Genomic DNA, 19,332 nt, shown 5'->3' with positions numbered 1-19,332 from the left:
TATTGGCAAAATTTCCACCCAGTGAAATATTTTTATACCAGAGAACATGATAACGAATTGCCAACTGTGTGTTCACTGTGCATGGTAGTATATTGTTCTTTATTATTGTTATCCTGCTAATAATCCCCATTTTGATCCCCATTTTGATTAAATCTACCTACCTTAAATCTACAACTGTAATGGAATACAATTACCTTTTCTGTTTCTAGATTACTTAATCCCATTACATGTAATCCATTCCTCCCCAAGCCTGTGGATAACACCTATGTTTACCCCATTAATTTTACTTTACTTACTGTATTTATAATCAGCCCTATTTCACATCAATATGGCTAGTGTGAAAAAAGTCATATCATGTCATATAGATAAATTTACCTTGCCTAGTTATCATATTATTGACATTATAAATACTTAATAATATCACATTTGATAATTAGCAATATTTTATATTATTTCTTTGATTGTTAAGAAGCACTCACATACGTGTGTGTCCTGATGGCAGCGCACAGGTCCGCCCCCCTGCGGTCACAGGGGGAACTGCAGGAATTGACCATTAAAGGGCCACCGGTGTCCGTTCATCCATCTTCATCCTGGTTATCCCCCTCTTCCTCGGTTCAGTCTGTCTGTCAACAGCACGCTGTGTGATAGATTTAATTGAGGTTAAAGGCTGTTTCTGGTCCGTCTAAATGTCGTCAAACGGTAAGAAAAATGCTTTAATACCAGTGAAGGTTAACATGCTAGGTAGCTAACGTTACCGGTGACCAGCTAGTGACAAGACGCTAACAGCTACATTGTGTACGGCTAATACTAGTTATTAACAAGGTTAGCTGCATATTAACATTTATCTGTTTAAATAAACGCTACAGTTTAAAAGTGGGACATTTATTTCTTTTGCAATTAGCTCCTCTGTTAGAATAAAGGACCTGCCGGACCGGAGGAAACCCTACCGGCCAGCTAACACTCTATGAGCCGGTGCCAGAAAGCTTCTTATCGGTCTGAAAACGTTGCTTTCACCGGTGTGTTCAGTTAGCAGTTAGCAGTTGGGTCTCTTGTGCTACTGACCCAGTTTCAGATAGCAGCCCCGCCTCACAGTCCAGAGACTGCGGGTTTGGTTTCAGGGATGTCAAACAATCGGACCGCGGGCCAGATTCGGCCCGCCAAATGGGTCCAGTCCGGCCCACTGGACGAAAAATGTAGAGAAGTCATCTATTCCTGTCTTAAATAATAAAAAAACATAAAATGACTCCATACTGTTCGTCTGATGTAATCCAAGTCTCCTAAAGGCCCAACATGCCACATTTACTAGAAAGACAATTTAACTACACCATGTTTTTAGCCTAAATCTAAAGAGCCACATTAAAGCCACACTGGATCCACGTGAAAGTACACCGTAAAATGCACTATTCAGCGTGAATGCAACATCATAGCATTTGGATCAGCCCCATGAGATCTGTACTTTAAAAAGTGAAAAATATTAACCCTCTGTTTTTTTCTGTTTATTCCATAGATTATTCTCAAACATCTGCCCAGAGGTAAGGAATTTAAAACTCAATCAAAAAAATTTGAGTTTCTTAACCTGAGGGTTAGCATGGGGGTCACTGGATTTGCTGACTGGGTGACAGGAGATTTCTAAATGCCATTTTACACTTAATGCAGCACATATGCAGCAGAACTGCATATGTTAAGTAGAATGGTAGCAAACTGCGTGTTTTTACACCAGATGCAAATGCAGCACACTGCAGCTGCAGCAGGCTTGCAGCATACAGCAAATATAGAGTAGATGAGAGTATACAGAGGCCCACAATGTTCATCAGAAGTGGATGAAGAATATTAACCGGAGGGAACTTTGTTCCTGAAAATCTTGAATATCTGATAATGAACCATTTTTTTTAACATCTGTGGGAGTTCATAAGGAATAAGAGATGCATTCTTTATTTAGTTATTCTTTATTTTAATTGTAAAAAACCCAAAATTAATTCAGACGGGCATGGTTTTCTTTTCATATACATACACGGCAGTAAGTGATTTTGAAAAAATATCTAATTGCAATTATTTTGACTGATATTGCAATTGCAATATGATTTGGGATATTAGAAGGAACACTAATTTTTACATTATTATTCTCATGTTTATTTAAAACATATCATTATGGTGTGATTCTTACAAGGATCTGTACGAAACAATGTTTTCTTAAGTCTGTAAAAATATGATGTGTAGACCAGGATATTTCTGCAGCATAATGATATTTAATTTAAAATGGTAGTTTGAGTCACATTTTGCGTTTATTACACATTGCAGCTCCTGTGATTTGAAAGTTGCCATAGGCCATATTGCAATATCGATAAAATTTTGATAAATTGTTCAGCATGAGTGTGTTCTGAACAGAGTCTGTGTAAAATGACTTCATCCTGACATGCTGCATCAGACATACTGCATACATATCACTGCTTTGCTACACGTGGTGTAAAATGGTAGTAAGACTATACAATACATCATATAAACACCTAAAATATAAATATATATCAGAGACAGATAGCTACCTATGAATTTTTGGGACATGAGAGTCAGGTCCTAAATTTGGTGTAAGGGAAGAAAAATGTGAAGTTCACAATGAAAAAGAATTGATCAAATATGCATATTCTTGGAAAGTTGTGGATTACAGCTAATTCTCAATGCATAACATTTTTAAGCAACGTGTTCATGGTGTTTGATTTGTTTTTTGGCACTTTTTGCAGCTATGGGTCCTATGGTGGAGGTGGAGGGGGCGGTGGTAACCAGGGCTACGGTCAGTCCTCTGGTCAAAGTTATAGCCAGCAGGGCTATGGAGGCTACAACCAGAGCTCTGACAGCAGCTCTGGCTCCTATAACCAGGGAGGCTATGGCAGCTATGGTCAACCCCAGTCAGGTAGAGAAAGATTCAGTCCAAAACCACACAGTTCTTAAGTAACATATTGTCATATAGTTAACTTTAACTTATGTCTTCTCTTCTCCCAGGAGGATACGGTTCTCCATCTTCTAACCAGGGTGGTGGTGGTGGTGGTGGTGGCGGCGGTGGTTATAATCATTCCAGTCAGTCTTATGGCTCTGGAGGCTACAGCAGCAGCAACCAGCCCTCCAACATGAGCTACAACCAGCAGTCATCCTTCTCTGGGTACAGCCAGCAGCCGCCTCCTTCATCATCCTCTTCAGGGTGAGACTCCCTCAGCTTCTTCAGCCTCATTTGAACAGGAGCAAAGTAAAAAGAATGTATTGTATAAATCTCTGACAACAGCACGGACAGCATTTCTCTTACCCTTGTCTTATTCCAGGCAGTGTATATCCAAATCTTGTTCAAAGGGAAGTCCTGTTCTAAAATCTCGCAGCATCACATTTGTTGTAGAAGGATAACAGAGGAGATATGAGTGAGAGTGATCAGTTCTCCTATAATTCATAGTCAGTTAAATCTAATATATTCAATATATATCGCACGACCCTAGTACATATTAGTTACATGTTTTGGTTATGCTTGCATCCTTGATCAGATTTGTTGTCCTTAATTTCTCCTCAGTGGGCAGTGGGCCAAGGATGTCACAAGATTTATTTATTTTATTTATCTACATTAACTATATTTATTGTGTGTAAGTTAGCAGACTGTGGCTTCACAGTAGACATGGTCAGAGGTTTTTTCCACTCAAGTATTTTCTAGTTTTTTAATACTTCACCCCTTCAACAGCTATGAAGGAAGCTCGCAGGCTCCTGGCTACAACCAGCCACCGAGTGGAGGGCAGGGTGGAGGAGGTTATGGTGGCAGTGGAGGTCAGACTGGTGGCTATGGGGGCGGCGGGAGTCACCAGCAACCATCTCAACATGGAGGAGGTCACTACAACCAGCCTCCAAGCTACAACTCCCCCCCTCCACAGAGCTACAGTCAGCAGAGCCAGTATGGTCAAGGTGGAGGTAAGGCATTGGTTTATATCAACTTTCATATTTTATCTTTATATTTGTTTTTTGTTTTTTTGTGAAAAGAAATTAACATGAACTGAACAGGGGTCAAAGCTGTACATGACAACCTTCTGCCTATTTTATAGTTCAGGACAATCCACAGACCTTTCAACAGCTTTCATTCATTTCTTTGGTTGTTTGAGCAGAATTGCACAGATCGAGATATAAATATAGTTATTTAAATAGAATTATATTAATGATAATTGGCTTCTAAATCTGTTAAGGTCTGATTGTCTCAACTCTCTCAGGATATGGAGACGAAAGCCCACCGATGAGCGGAGGAGGTGGTGGAGGGTACGGCGGTCCTGATGGAGGTTATGGCCAGGATGGCCGCGGTGGCAGGGGCCGCGGGGGTGGATTTGGAGGTCGAGGCGGAGGTGGATATGATCGCGGTTTTGACAGAGGTGGTCGAGGTGGACCAAGAGGAAGAGGAGGCATGGGGTAAGTCTAATCAGAAGTACTGAATCTGAGTCCAGTGATGCATGTAAATGTTTCCTCACCTTTGGTTACATGTGGAGGAAAATCATTTGTAGAGGAAAATCAAATAGAAGAGAGCACTCTTTTATATTTGTAGCTATGTGCTAAAGCAGTTGAGAGGTACGTGTCGGTGTGTCAAAATTTCTCCTTCCTCTTGCTTTGGGGGAAAATGAAATTCAGGGATTCTTAAATTACCACAAAGCAACTGATACGTTTTCTGTGTGCAGTGACGACTGCACAAATCTTCCTTAGGTTTATGACATTATATACCCAGCCTGACTGAATCTGTTTTTTTTTTTTTTTGTTTTTTGTTTCTTTTGAGACTGCCCTTGCCCATTTCAATTTCAAAGCAAGAAATGCTTATTTCTCTCCTGATATTTCTCGTAAAACATGAACAACACCACATGGACATATTAACAAAGTTAAAAACTGGATTTTCATTGGAGGGGGTCTTCAACCACTGAATTTTGTGAAACAGTAACATAATATAATCACATCACCATGATATCACTCAAAGTAACACGCAGCATACCGGATGCAACACATCAAACTTCTCTGTAGTTTTCATGTCTGATGTTTGATCAGGAAGCATGAAATTCCCAGAGCTCACCAAAGGAAACTGTATATGTTTATAACATGGTCACCTCTGTCCGAGCACTACATGAAGGTAGTGTTTTAAATGATGAGTTGAGCTGGTAAACTGGATAAAAATTCAGTCCAAATCACATCATATAGGGGTTTAGAGTCTGCTGTGTTTTAAGTTAAGGACCTTGTGGCTGAATGCTGGTCAGGTACCACCAAAAGCAAGAGGGCACTTGTGTGACTAATACGAAGCATTGAAGTGGATGCTTGAATGAAAATGTTACAACATGAACCAGGATAAATCTCTGCTTAGCGCTCAGTCAGTTCAGTTATGGCCTTTTACCGCTAGGCTGGCTGACCAGATTTAAGTTTGCTTTTATCTCTGTTTTGGTTGGAAATCTTACAAACTGGAGTTACGTAATGAAACATGACTGAGCAAAGGCCTTTGTTTCGGTGATTCTTGTTACATACAACAGAAAGCAACGTATGGAAAGGACTGAGGGAAAAGCAAAAATGTAACTTACAGATACATGTAGCAAACCTGTTCATGGTTAAACTTCAACAGCACAAATACAGATCTTTTAAAAACAAACATCTGCACAAGCAGATCAGTGTCGGATTTTCAAAATTTTACAAAAAAATAAAAATAAAAAAGACAGCAACAACAACAACAACTAACAAATGCTATTTAAACTGAAATGCAACACTTACCAATATGCTGGTGGCATTTTATATTGTGCATTGTGTTGCTACAGTTACATCTATAGCGTATATATAGTATGTGACATAAAATATTTGTCTTGATAGTGGTCATGTTTCCTTTTCTACTTTACTATTTGCACAAAAAACTAGTGTCAAGCAGACAAAAACAACAAAAACAAGCTAGGTGCTCTCTCATGCTCAAACAGAGATTTAAAAGAAACAAAATTTCTGATCCCAAGATTTTATTCCATCATTATTACAGAAATTGTTGTAAGCATTGCACGAAAGCTGCCAGCTAATATTTATGTTTCTGCAATACAACATCCAATTTATTTTCAAAATCTTCACTTTTTCACTAACAAGAAGCTCCGTTTAACACCAGAAAGAAAAACTAAACATGGAGCATCAAACTCAGCTTGACAATGGATTTGTGGTGGTTGTGTGTGTAGCTTAGAAATGCAGCGATTGAGAGTTAGTATTTAAGCAAAATTATTATCTTTTTAGTGAACTAAACAGAGAAACTTCAGGAAGCAAGATGCTGTGTACATATAAATGCAAAAATACAGAGAAATAGATTTTTGGGGCAAGCCTTTATAAATGCAACACATTAGATGAGATGGAACAGAAACATAAAAAACAGAACAGAGATTTACAACAAGATAACCTTCACTGAATGAGTTAAACTATGAAGCAGAAACTGGTAAGTTGACGTTTTTGTTTTTCTTGTAGAGGTTGCTCAATATGTCATGCACTTTATCGTAACCTCATGATGTTGGTGATGAAGTCACAGACAAATTAGTTTGCCATTTCATTGTATGTTCTCTCATCCATTATGGACTATATTTGAATCTCCTTCCCCACCATTATGATATTTGGAACTCAGTCCCCAATGTGTCATCATAATATCCTTTAAGTAGGCAGATGGCACCAAGCACTAATCATCCAATATCCTCCTGTGTGATTCAACAAAACATTTATAGATTTATTCATTAAAGAGTTTAAGTGGTTTTTGAGTTATCTTGGTTTAAGATTGGAGAATGGAAGAAAATGTGCGAGTGAAAAGCTACTGTTGCTTGTGTCCTACAACACCTCCAATCATACGAGATGTGATACCTTGGTGTAATGAAGTGTCTGTGCTGTTTATAAAAGGCACAAACGAAGAAAATGTTTAAGGAAGGAAGAATTATAACTGTAAAGTTAGTTAGAAAGTTGTATTTAAAAAAAAAATAGCTAGCTTGGCCAGTAAAGGGCTGTCCACACCAAGAACAATAAATAAAACAATAATTATAAATATATGGAATTTACATTTAGTGGCTTGGCTGCGATCATCCCTTAATCTGCTGAATTTCAGGGACATTTTTGTAAAAAATGATGTCGCATTTAGGAAGCACTTTTTAGATGGTCTACTCTAATCACTCAGTCTTAACTATTGTGCTATACCAATACAATATACCAGTATTGATGAAAACTATGATATTAAAAAAACTGAATATTTGTCATGCTAATAATACATACATAAATGCATACATTTTCATCTCTTTCCGATCTCGCTGTTTCCCTCCCTGAACACCATCCACACACTCCCCTTTTGTCTGTCAATTAAGTGTACTTTATTGTTCACAACACAAAACATTGTTCGTCAGTGTGCATTCTTATTCTTATCAATATCGTTAGAGTTATGATTATAATTCTTGTTCTTGGTGTGGATGAGCCTTAAGCCTAAAGTCTAAAGTCAATGGTGTGTCTTCCTCCTCACAAGTGTTTATTTGTCTGCAAGAAGTTGCCAAAATGAGACGTTAACTGGCCTAGATTCTGCCCACACACTAACACACCACAATACATCACCATCGCCTGCCTTTTTCACCTGTTACCACAACCCTCCCAACCAGCCTTTATAGGATCACTGTATCATACTCTGCTTTAATCAATCTTTGAATCTTCTCCTAGGCTTTTACCTTCTCTCCAGACTGGCTTTCTACTCTTTAGCCATCATTTGGGAAATTGAAAAACTGGGAAAGTCTACTGACAGTCAATAGTCTTCTTGTAGTTGGAGGAATGAATGATTGAAAATACTTTGAGAGCTCACGAGAAGAGCCTCAGTGAAAAACTGTTTTTGGATTTGCTGCAATTTGTGTAAAGAGTAAAGGTCTGAGACCTGAAAAAAAATACCCAACATCCATCCAGGGGTCAAAGGCATCAATGTTTGGGTTGGTCACTTAAAGTCACTTAAATACTTGATTGAACTTTAAGGTAAAAATGGCAAATTAAAGCTGTTTGTGAATATATAATGACAAGGTCTTTAAACTGGCCTCTTGTCCTCAAGGTATACTCAAGAGACTGAACAAAATTAAATACGAGTTCAGTAGGACAAGTGCCAAACAAAGAGGGGTGGGTTCAGTTGAGAGACTGTGAGAGTGAAGGTTACCCACAACCCATTGAGAGAAATCGCTGTCAGCACCAGCCTTCAATGTGTCGTTTCTCTCTTCCTCCTCATCAGAATGGGCGATCGTGGAGGATTCAATAAGTTTGGTGGTAAGTGACAAAAAAAAAAACATTTGAGCAAAAAGGTTTGAATTTGAAGAGTCAAAGCTAAAAGGAGGGGAGATCAGTATACGTAAAGCATGAAACGGGTAAAAAGTTATGGTAATTGAAGTGTGAGGGTTTTTGAAACAACTTAAGTAAAATTCTGTTTATGCTACTGCGCTGATCGCCCTGATTATTGCACAGGGGTGTAAACACATGCAGAGAAAAACATGATCATGTGTAGCATATAGTTGGAAAAACATGAACATGATGGGAGATCAAACATACTCTTCAGTCTTTCATGTTATTTCATCAATACAATATGCTACGCAAGGTAGAGTGTGATGCATAATGTTTTTCATATTACGGCCTGACAGGTAAGAACCCTCAGTGGGCTTAGGTGTTATCTGAAAGGATAATAATCTCACGCAGTAGTTGAAAATGTCCAGCAGAGGGAGTCACATGGCACCTTATGGCTTCACAGGTAGTTCTCCTGTTCTATTCTGCATCTTTGTGACTGTGTTTGAATTTGACGCATGGGTGCTCAAAGCTTTTGTCTGGTCTTCTGTGAGTCATAGAACTTGCAGTGTTTGATGGGTTAGCGTGTGAAAATCAACAATAGAAATTAGATAAGAAAAGTATGGTTGGACTTCATAGTTCAGATTTTGCACACATGGTACAGGTTGTGTGTCACATGTTGAACAGGTGATGTGACATTTATGGTCTTAAGGTGTAAGAAAGCGGCAGCTCCGCTCCCTGACAGTGGGGCTGTAAAACATACAGAAGGAAGTTTCAGCTCTGCTGTTCAGAGAAGAGTTGAATAGTAGAAACTAGTTGGATTGCACAACTGTGGACTATTTTACTGTAACTTGATATGGTACACAGTGTACTGTATGGAAGGAAAGTTTGTGGTTTCTCAACAATGTGGTCGTCCGTTTGGAACAATAGAACAGCTGGTATTAGCTCTTGATCACATGACTCCTTCTATTGTTCTATTGTGTGACTGAACCACAATGTAAAGATTGTTAGGTTTAATTAGTGAGACTGTATGTTATAGGTTTACTGTCAGAAAGTTTTTGTTTGAGACTGAAGGTTTGGTGGAGGCACTTGGCATTTACATTTGTCTTGGTTTCATTTATTTTTTTCAAAATTATGTTGTCCAGTGGCATCTCCAGTAGTTATTTGAACAGTAATAACATGATGTGTTTCACCATCAAAAGAATAATATTTGTCGAGGGCAGTGTACGGTGTATAGAAGAGTATTAGGGCCAGACATAAAGGGGAACAATACATTCTATTAGAGAATAAGAAAATAAGAAGAAGAAAAAAAAGAGAGAAAAAAAAAACTAAATTTTATTTTCTTATTCCTGGTTCTTTTTACTTTACTCTCAACATTTCAATATTATTCTTATGTGTAGTATCTATGTAATTTACAATATTAATCATTAAATCATGCATAATCAAATATTGATAATTATGTAGTATTATAATAATTATCACAATAATTACACTACTATTATTATTGTATTTGAAGTGCAACATGGTCAAGTGTTTAAAACCAGATCTGTGCAACTGCACCACTGGTGCTGATACAAGGGTTCAGAGGTACATACCAGCCCAGTTTCACAGCAGTTTGTGAAATAGTCACGAAATGTAATCTATAGACATCTGTGCATGGACACGACTTTCGCAGTAATGAGGACAAACATAGTATAAAGGATAATATAGTCTCCATAAAGGGGGGGAATGCATGGCTTTAACACCAGATGACTGGGGTTTGGTTACCGTGTGAGACCTTCAGTCAAGTTGGTTGTTTTAAGGAAGCAGTTATTTTAACCCAAACCACAATGTTTTCCTTAACGTAACAAAGTAGTTTTGGTGTAACCAGATATATTTTATTGGTAACTTTACCGTGAAATGAGAACAATGATGGTTTATGTGTCCATGGACACAAATCAAAATGAATGACTATTTCACAGACTACCTTGAGACTGTGTACAAGTAATACGTGCAGTGAATTAGAATTAAATTTGAAATAAAAATGATGAAATGCATACATATGTTGTATATATTATATAATTAAAGTGAATGGTGACCAGTTTTCAAATGGGAAAAAAAACTACCAATAAAATGCATCCTTGAGGATGGACATTACGCCAGATGGGCAGTATGGAGGCATTTTGTGTTTTTTTTTTTTTTTATTTGGTTGTTTTTTCCGTTTGAAAACTGGTCACTATTCACTTCCATTGTTTGGGAGATTCGGCAAGGCTGTTTTCCTGTGAAACTCCAGCAGTGTTATGTGGAGTAAAAAAAACTAAACCTGACCTTCAGTCGGCATGAGGGTGAGTAGATAATGACTGAATTTTCATTTTTGGGTGAGCTGTTCCTTTAAGATCCCAAAAAGACTCTTATCAGGCTACTTCAGGTGATTTTGCCTCGAATAATATTTTTGTTAGAGGGTTTAGCTTAACATTTGTTTAAATTGTGGGGGAAAAGTGCCATTATAATGAAAATCTCTCGTTAATAGCAAAAAAAATTGCAATAATACAATGCTTGACATTTTAAAAATCCATAAATTAGCAAGAAAAGCTCAAGTAGTAATACTTTATTTTAATGTCAGGTCCAGCGGTTGTTCATTAAAATGAATTTACCAGTCCTTCCAAATGACATTGAGAATTGAAATCCGAGAACATGTAACTGAGGTTGCCTACGCACATCAGTCATGGTGACATGACATATAGTAACACCCCCTGACACCAGTGATGAGTCATCTACCAGCCAAGATTAATGCGGTGTGGTCAGTTTACAGCGTGACATTCTTTAAGGTAAAGGAGAATCATCAGGTTGGCACGAAAAAGTGTTTGCCTACATGGTTCAAACGTTGTGTTGATGCGAGGGGTTTGACTTTTTGGCTTCTGATGACAATGAAAAGTTTGTCTAAAAGAAGGTTATTTTTATCCAGTTCCAGAAACTCTGGTAAATCAAGCTGCCGATGATGCAGAATTAAGTCAATCTTCCAAAAGGTGACGAGACTTAATACCCCAAAAAATGTCAGTTAAAATCTGAAAACTTCTTCAGTGGAAGTTGGTTTTATGAATGGACAGTGTGTGTGTATCTGTACTGAGTGACAAAACAGTTTCAAATCTGTCAAGTTCTGAGAATGACAAACGTGGTGTTTTTATTTCCAAGATGTATGTTGGTACAATTACCAAGAATCCTTTGTTAAGCTGCGTGGAAAAACAAGCAGACAAAGGAATGAATGAATGACGCGGATTAACATGTCAGTTGAAGGTGCACATAATCAAAGAAAGGATTGTGTTGCACTGTGTCGGGCTTGGTTCCAAGAGGTGGTCATGCTTGTGTGAAAGGTAATGATTTATAGAGTACCATCAAAAGAAATGTGTTATTGACTTGTGGATTGTTTCAAACATTAAATTCAAGAGCCCGACCTGTGTGGCTCTGCGTGAAGTGTCAGAGTTATGCATGGTTGGATCCAGAAACAACCAAACCAATGACCAGTGACACTGCACAACATTTGCTTGAAGGCAGTATCTCAACAATGTGGGCAATCTTGGTTTGTACACTTGTTTGTGAGACTGAAAGATGTTGGCGTCTTATTGTCCTCTGTCTACACATGCTGTGATGACAGAAGTGATGAAAAAAAATGAAACGTTGAAAGACTGGATGGTAAAATGCGTGTTTTATTTGTGCTAAATGAACAAGCTGTCATGGTAAGGACAGAATATCGTATCTCCACAGAGTGAAGTGACTAGAAGCTTAATACTGGTACAGTTTTGATTGGAGCAAGGAGAGAAAATAAAACAAAGAATTTAGAGTTTGTGTGAAGTGTTAATGAGTGGTTAATCATTTGTTCTTTTCCACAACTTATTTCTATTGTTTCTATTTTCCTTTCTCAAGGACCAAGAGACCCGGGACACGGAGGACCCGGCTTCAGTAAGTTTTTTTTTATTATTTTACACTTGTAGTTATATGCCAGGTTATTCTGACACAGATATTCAACCTTATTTTCATTTTGTACGACAAAATACTGACAAACTGCACTGGTTTTACAAAATGTCATCTGTCCCACTTCTCTGATAACAACATCCAGCCCGTCGGGGCATTCATACAGGGGGAGAGGGGCTGCTGCCTGCTGGTGCTACAGCACTAGCTATAGGCAGGAGGCTGCATAACACCAGAGAGGCAACAGTTAACTTGCATTATATATGAATAACATACTGATAAATAGTTTAACTGACTAGTATTTCTAGTGCCGACATGTGAGGTTGGGGATGTTTAATTGCAACAATCAGTTTGCATTAACGCCTCTTCCGTTTATCTTCCGACAGTGCAAGACCAGGATAACTCTGATAATAACACCATCTTTGTGCAAGGCCTGGGAGATGACTACACTGTTGAATCAGTGGCTGACTTTTTCAAGCAGATTGGGATCATTAAGGTAATTCTCCAGTGCTACATGTATATGTCATCAAGTACCACTCATATTTAAGTAATTAATATGTGCATGCATTGTGTTTACAATATGGGTAACAGACTGTAGAGGCAGTGGCGTAAATGATAAAGGAGACATGGGACTCAGATCAGTGTTTATTTGTTCAGTATGAATTTGATTTTCAAAATTCAGATAAAGTTTGAGATGACAAGTCAAACCCTTTCACAAAAATAATGACTAACTGTAAGCCAAAAAAAATTAGACACCCCAAAAATTAACCCCAGGCTGACTCATGCTTGAGACCCATGTTACCATGGTAACAATCAGTGCCATCAACTTATCAGTAGCACCCAAAAACAAAGAAGGAAGAGGAAAGAGGAAAGACATGGCTCATAAATTGTGGTTTGCTAACATTGTTATGGAGAGAGCAGTGATTTCTTCAGCTTTCATGTCAGATTTTTTTTTGTAGTGTTACACTCCTAGCTAAACTAGGTAAAACAAGCTAAACAAATAAAATGTCCTTGTAACTGTTGAATTCCTCCAAAAGGCACCTATTTTCTGCAGGGGTAAACAGAGTTGAGTGGCTGGATGCAGTCACTCAGTCTGCCATTTTTTACTTTGAAAAAGGTCTTGATTTTCCCAGAATTAATTCTGTCATACTCCTATTTCTGATAGTCAAGAACTAAACTGCTTTGTGCAACAAATGAACAGTCAGATTCTATCTTTGTAAAATTTTGATTGATATTGAAATCACAATTATTAAACATGATTATTCATTGATTTGAGAACTTCATATGCATTATTGAACTTTTTTAAACACGATGACTTTGAACTTTCAATATAATTCAAATGAAAAACAAGAAATAAATGAAAATAAATAATAAAGTGAATGTGTCTTATTAGCGCTGTTAAAAGTGTCTGCTCACCTCCCTCCCTCCCTCTGCTTAAACCAGCTGACAGATATGTGGAATAAGTTTGTAATTTAACACAAGCAGCAGCGAACATGTGACTCAACAGCATCCTGTTCCACCGCGCTGGCTTAGTTTTACCTTTCTTCTTCACTAAAGACGGCCTTTCTGTCATCTTCTACAAGTTGTTTCAAACTCAATCAATTCGAGCTGAAATCGACAGGTTGAAAAGGAATCGTGTGCTGCATTTACCACACAAGACAAAAGGCAACATGCCACCTTGGCATGCGGCACAGTAATTGTTTTATTTCAGTTATCTTGTTTTAACGATTGTGGGATGCCAAAATTGTAATTGAAATTTGATTAATCACACAGCCCTAGTGTTCATTGTCCTGATCGTAGTTAAGTTATTAAATCCCAGCAGGCTGCTGACGGTGCAGGTAAACAGCCAAATAGACAGTAACCAACATTTAACTGACAAAATAGCCTTAGTGTTTATTTGCATATGAGCATGAAAGTGAGATCTGATCACAAATCATCTTTCAGGACGCATCAGGAAATTAACTCTAATGGCAAGTGTGAACTCAGATACTCAGAGCTGTGTACTTGTGATTGCATCATCAAGGACACATGATAATACCAGGTGTGAAGCCCATACAGATTTTTGGAACTGGATCATTTGTGTTAAGTATTTCTAAATTGTTATCAAGGCTGTCATGTGACTTAATTCCATCACTGCTTTGTGCTGGTCCCCCTCTGTCATACTGTCTTAGGTCAACAAGAAGACAGGCCTGCCCATGATCAACCTGTACACAGACAGAGAGACAGGGAAGCTGAAGGGGGAAGCCACAGTTTCCTTTGATGACCCCCCCTCAGCCAAGGCTGCCATCGACTGGTTTGATGGTGAGTTGTAGAAATGCTGCCTGTATGTTCAGCAGCATTTTGGTTAAAATGGTGAAGGAGATTTGACAAGTCTCATTTTGGGTGTTTTTCTTCACCTTAGAAACTGATTGTTATTGGAATCTGTTGTAACCCACATATATTCCAGCTGACTGCAGCTGCTGTACTCTTTAAAGGACATAACGACAAATGTTTTACAGTCACATAGTCCTTTTATTGTGTTAAATATGGTTCTTGTTCTTAGTTCTCAGCTTCATCGATTTTGTGACATAAAGCACATTTTTTTTCAAATGTCCCTCCACTTCTTCTGTCCTTTGACTTCAACAGGTAAGGACTTCAATGGAAATCCTATTAAGGTGTCTTTTGCCACCCGCAGAGCTGACTTTGGAGGCCGAGGTGGTATGAGGGGAGGTCGAGGACGAGGAGGTGAGGCTGTTAATTTAAACTTAAATTTAATCTTTAAAGTTTTGCATTTTTTACTGGGCAAGGCAATTTTATTTGTATAGCACATTTTAAGAACAAGGCAATTCAAAGTGCTTCACATAAAACATAAAAAGCATCAAGAGAAAGTGTCAAAGGAACATAAAAGCGATATTAAAAAGACATTTCAATGCAATTAAGTGTTGAATAGAAAATAAAAAATAAGATAAAACAGGCAAGTAAAAGTTACAGTGCAGTTTAAGACATTAATCAAAAGTCTCTGGGTTTCTAGCAGTTTGTCCCAGATATGTGACGCATAAAACCTGAACGCTGCCTCTCCATGTTTTGTAATACGTGTTCTGTCTCATTTGAAATAAATTAAGATTAACAATTAATTCTTGACCTCGGAAACAGCAGAAAAACAGTCTCACCGCAACATCTCTCTTATAGCATTTCCTCATCTGTTTCTCAGCACACGGAGTTTGCTCAGTTGTTGTGGAATTGTCAGTGTCCAAATGTACATTTTAAAAGCTGAGATTTAAACTTAATTCTTAACCTTGGAAACAGCTGTTGACAAATAAACTCACCACAATGTCCATTTTATATCCGAACTTGCAAGAAGAACTTTCTAGAAGTTTTCTTATTGTTATTTCTGCATTTGTAATACAGTCCTGTTCACAGTCAGTCTTTCTTGTAATCACATGCAAAGGTTATTTTACAGCTGAAAGTGTGAAGGATAAAGAAGTGATTACAAAAGCTTTAACTTCACTAACTGCACAGACACAAACACTTGATCATTCCTAGGATGGCAGCACCAGTCACACACGTTAGACAACAGAAGATGCGATCGGTTTGGTTCTTTGTTCTGTGTAGGGCCGATGGGTCGTGGTGGATTTGGAGGAGGTCGAGGCGGAGGTTTCCCAGGTGGCAATGGGGGTGGTGGAGGAGGAGGAGGAGGAGGAGGAGGAGGCCAACAGAGAGCCGGAGACTGGAAGTGTTCAAACCCGTGAGTCAGAATTTAGTATTTCCACCCACCACTTGTAGACAGACCTGGATAGAAAAACCTGTTTCTGTGCAAATTTTTTGATACAAAATTTTCTGGGGATTTTTCAAGGAGCTCAATGAAATCCCATCTTTATTAAAGTGGCATTATTATGCTTATGGGATTTTTCCCTTTAATGTGTTATATAGCTTTTTTTTGTGCACATAAAAGGTCTGCAAAGTCAACAAGACCAAAGTCCGTACCAAGGTTGTTCCTCTCTCCCAGAGAAAACATTCCTTCTGAATGGTCTGAAATGCCTCATTTTAAACCAGCCTTTGTTCTATTTCTTGGTGACATCACATTTTAACTTGTGAGCGTAATGTGCAGCTAGTTTAGGACAAAGTTCGGAATGGGCTTGAGGCTTTAAGCTGGACATACAGTGAACAATTTGAGCCAATTTCTGACACAGTTTATGAGCTGTGTGACTCAATTTGCATCTTTGCTGGGTGTATTTTGCTGTGCAGTGTGTCCTTTATTTCATGTAATCCCCTCGCTCTGTCCCTGCTTTCCTGTCTTCAGCTGTATGCATCAAATAAAGCAAAAAAAAAAAAAAAATTGGTTGGCCACTGTCAGACTTTTGCACGGTTGAACCAGAGCCATGAATTGATTCCCCGTGGTCAGTGCCTTTGTTCTCACTGCACCTGTACAACGTGCCAGACAGACCTCAAATTCTCTCTTCAAAAGGGTCAAGCCATACTGTCCATGTCTCCCAGTCACCTATGAGTCCATTTACACTGGTACACCTCTCTTTAAAAAAAAAAAAAAGGTTTCAGACAAATCTTTATGCACAAAAGTATAGCCGGAGCGTTCTGCAGGGGCAGACAAGCCATTTTATTTTATATTTTATACGTATATTGTGAACACACAGGTCATGTTTTGATGATGAGACCATAAAGTGTGACCACATAAATCATGAGCCTTGGCTTTACATCACAGACAACTTACTTGCACAGTAGAAGTTGTAATTAACAGCAGTGTCTCTAAAATCATAATTCATAATACAACTCCATATAAATGTAATCAGATTTTTTTTATTGATTTTGGTATAAGAACACATTTACAGATCGATCTCAAGCAAAAATATAATGAACGTATTTTCTAGAATGCATGAATGCATGCAGTTATTCACTGATTACTTTCCTTTCTGCACATTTCTCTTCAGCAACTGTGGTAACCTGAACTTCTCATGGCGTAATGAGTGCAACCAGTGCAAGGCCCCTAAACCTGAGGATGCTGGTGGGATGCCCCCAATGGAAAGAGGTTAGACTTGTGAAGTCTTTATATTATATTATTATATTTATTGTTGTTTCTTTTATACCTTCTTTATGACTCAGTCCCCTAATATTAACACATATCTTGTAATATGAATAGTACATAACAATACAGTAAAGAAATATATTATTGTGGAGAGTCAACCATAAGCACTGTACTGTTGAACTAAACAGCAGTCAGTGTCAGACTGCAGCTCTCACTGATTTGTCTGCAGCCTTAAACTCTCACCTGCAGCTCAAATGTAGTAAGGGTGGCACTCTCTGTCAGCAGCGTACAAGTTCTCACCAAATTGCTTGTGGTTGTCAGGAGGTTATGGAGGAGAGCGCAGAGGAGGTTTTGACCGAGGAGGCTTCAGGGGCAGAGGTGGCGACCGCGGGGGCTTCAGAGGGGGCCGAGGAGGCGACCGGGGAGGATACGGCCCTGGAAAGATGGACGCAAGGTCAGGAAAGCTCACACAAACAGCACTCTTTGGTTAAAAGGCAACTTAAACTACATTTGGTTAACACATAAAAACATAATACATAATACATACAATACATACCTAAAAACATAATAAAGTGTTTCCCACATACCGGCTATAGTACATTTGAATAATGGAAAAAGGAGAATAATTAAATAAGTTAGTAAAAATAAAAAATAATATAATGAAAACTATACTACTGATAATAAAATATAATGTGTTTTACTTGGGTAATGCCTTAATATTCAAATACAGTATTTGTTTTCTGTATCATTTTCCATCTCTCATCAAAAAGTTTAGTTAGATTCCCAATCCTGTAATATGATTTCTTTCATGTTATAGATTTTTTTAATTGTGTCCTTCCACTTGTTTACTTGTGACTCCTCTGGTTTCAGATGTTTTTTTGTTATATGATGAAGCGCTGCTACTCTTCATATTCTAAAAGGATATTCATCATATTTTTGAGAAAGCGCTGCCAAGTAATAATTGCTCGGGTCCAACGTTAGGGCTGGAAAACCAAACAGGAAAAGATATAAAGATATAAACAGGAAAGGAATATATGGGTGTATTTAACTTCTGCCTCCCCACATTTTCACCAACTTGGTGTCGCACTTCTCTGGCTGGTTAGAGTCTTAGTCGTAAACTCATCAACTACAGAGGTTCACCAACTAGGCAGTGAGTGTAGTCACTATGCCACCGAGCTACCAGAACCAAATATTTTGAAGATTTGTGGATTAATTTTGCTGTGTGACTGGCGCTGAACCTGGAGACCCTAATGACCAAAAGTGTTTTATCAGAAATATCTTGATGCATGTTGAAATAGTCACATAAATGAAAGTTTGAATATATCTTCCATCACTGGGAGGAGGACGTGACCTGAGTGTTTGCTCTGTGCATCAGCATATAATTTGTGTAAACCCTCACTGTTCAAACACACAAACCTGTTCATCCGGCTGACATTGCTTATTGGTCAGATGCTGATTATGTAATCGGTTTGTTGTTATTTCCAGGGGTGACCGCAGACAGGAGCGGCGGGGCCGTCCCTACTAAACCGCCCTTCAAGGACAAACTCTCTCCCCTCCAACTCCAGTACAAAGACCAGTATGTCTACGCTCCATACTGGGCCCATCCCACACCTTTCACCTTTTATATAACTTACGTAAACTTCTCTTTATTTAGTATAGAAACATGTGACTATCCCTGTTTTTGTGTTCTTGTTCATGTCACTCCATTTTTCACGTCTATCCACACTTCCTTCTTCTGCTCAGTGGGGCCTCATTTAGAAAAACAATCTCAGGATCAAATTACATCTTTTTTTTTTTCAGCCTGAGTCAGTGTTCATATAGTGTTTGTGGCCATCAGTCCTAATGATGTGATATTTTACTCATCAGTAACATCACAGCTGTATAACTTAACACAAGCGGCCACAGACATTTTAAAGTCCAGCAGTATCTAAACCAAGTATTACTTGTAGGGGGAAGGATATGTTTTCTAAAGAGGGTGGCTGTGGCTCCGGAGGGTCGCATATCGATATTTAACACCTTTAACGCAGTCATTCCCAAAGACTAGGTCAAGACCCACAGGCGGATCACAGGAGATTTTATTTGTGCCA

At 38.4% G+C, this 19,332-nt stretch overlaps 1 protein-coding gene across 1 annotated transcript; it reads left to right on the top strand.

Moving 5' to 3' along the window:
* Positions 1–1,512: 1,512 nt before the first annotated feature.
* On the top strand, positions 1,513–18,906 carry fus (FUS RNA binding protein). The gene is made up of 14 exons (XM_084744421.1): positions 1,513–1,532; positions 2,736–2,905; positions 2,995–3,190; positions 3,713–3,936; positions 4,230–4,422; positions 8,240–8,274; positions 12,184–12,219; positions 12,615–12,724; positions 14,400–14,529; positions 14,854–14,952; positions 15,820–15,952; positions 17,151–17,248; positions 17,567–17,699; positions 18,731–18,906. Exons 3-14 carry the CDS (start codon positions 3,120–3,122, stop codon positions 18,768–18,770), a joined length of 1,302 nt encoding a protein of 433 aa, XP_084600547.1. The 5' UTR covers positions 1,513–1,532; positions 2,736–2,905; positions 2,995–3,119; the 3' UTR covers positions 18,771–18,906.
* The last annotated feature ends 426 nt before the right edge of the window (positions 18,907–19,332 follow it).

Source organism: Lutjanus erythropterus, chromosome 19 (genome assembly GCF_056507025.1).
Source record: "Lutjanus erythropterus isolate fLutEry1 chromosome 19, fLutEry1.hap2, whole genome shotgun sequence".
Classification (NCBI taxonomy): domain Eukaryota; kingdom Metazoa; phylum Chordata; class Actinopteri; order Lutjaniformes; family Lutjanidae; genus Lutjanus; species Lutjanus erythropterus.
This window is presented reverse-complemented; position numbering and strand designations above follow the sequence as displayed.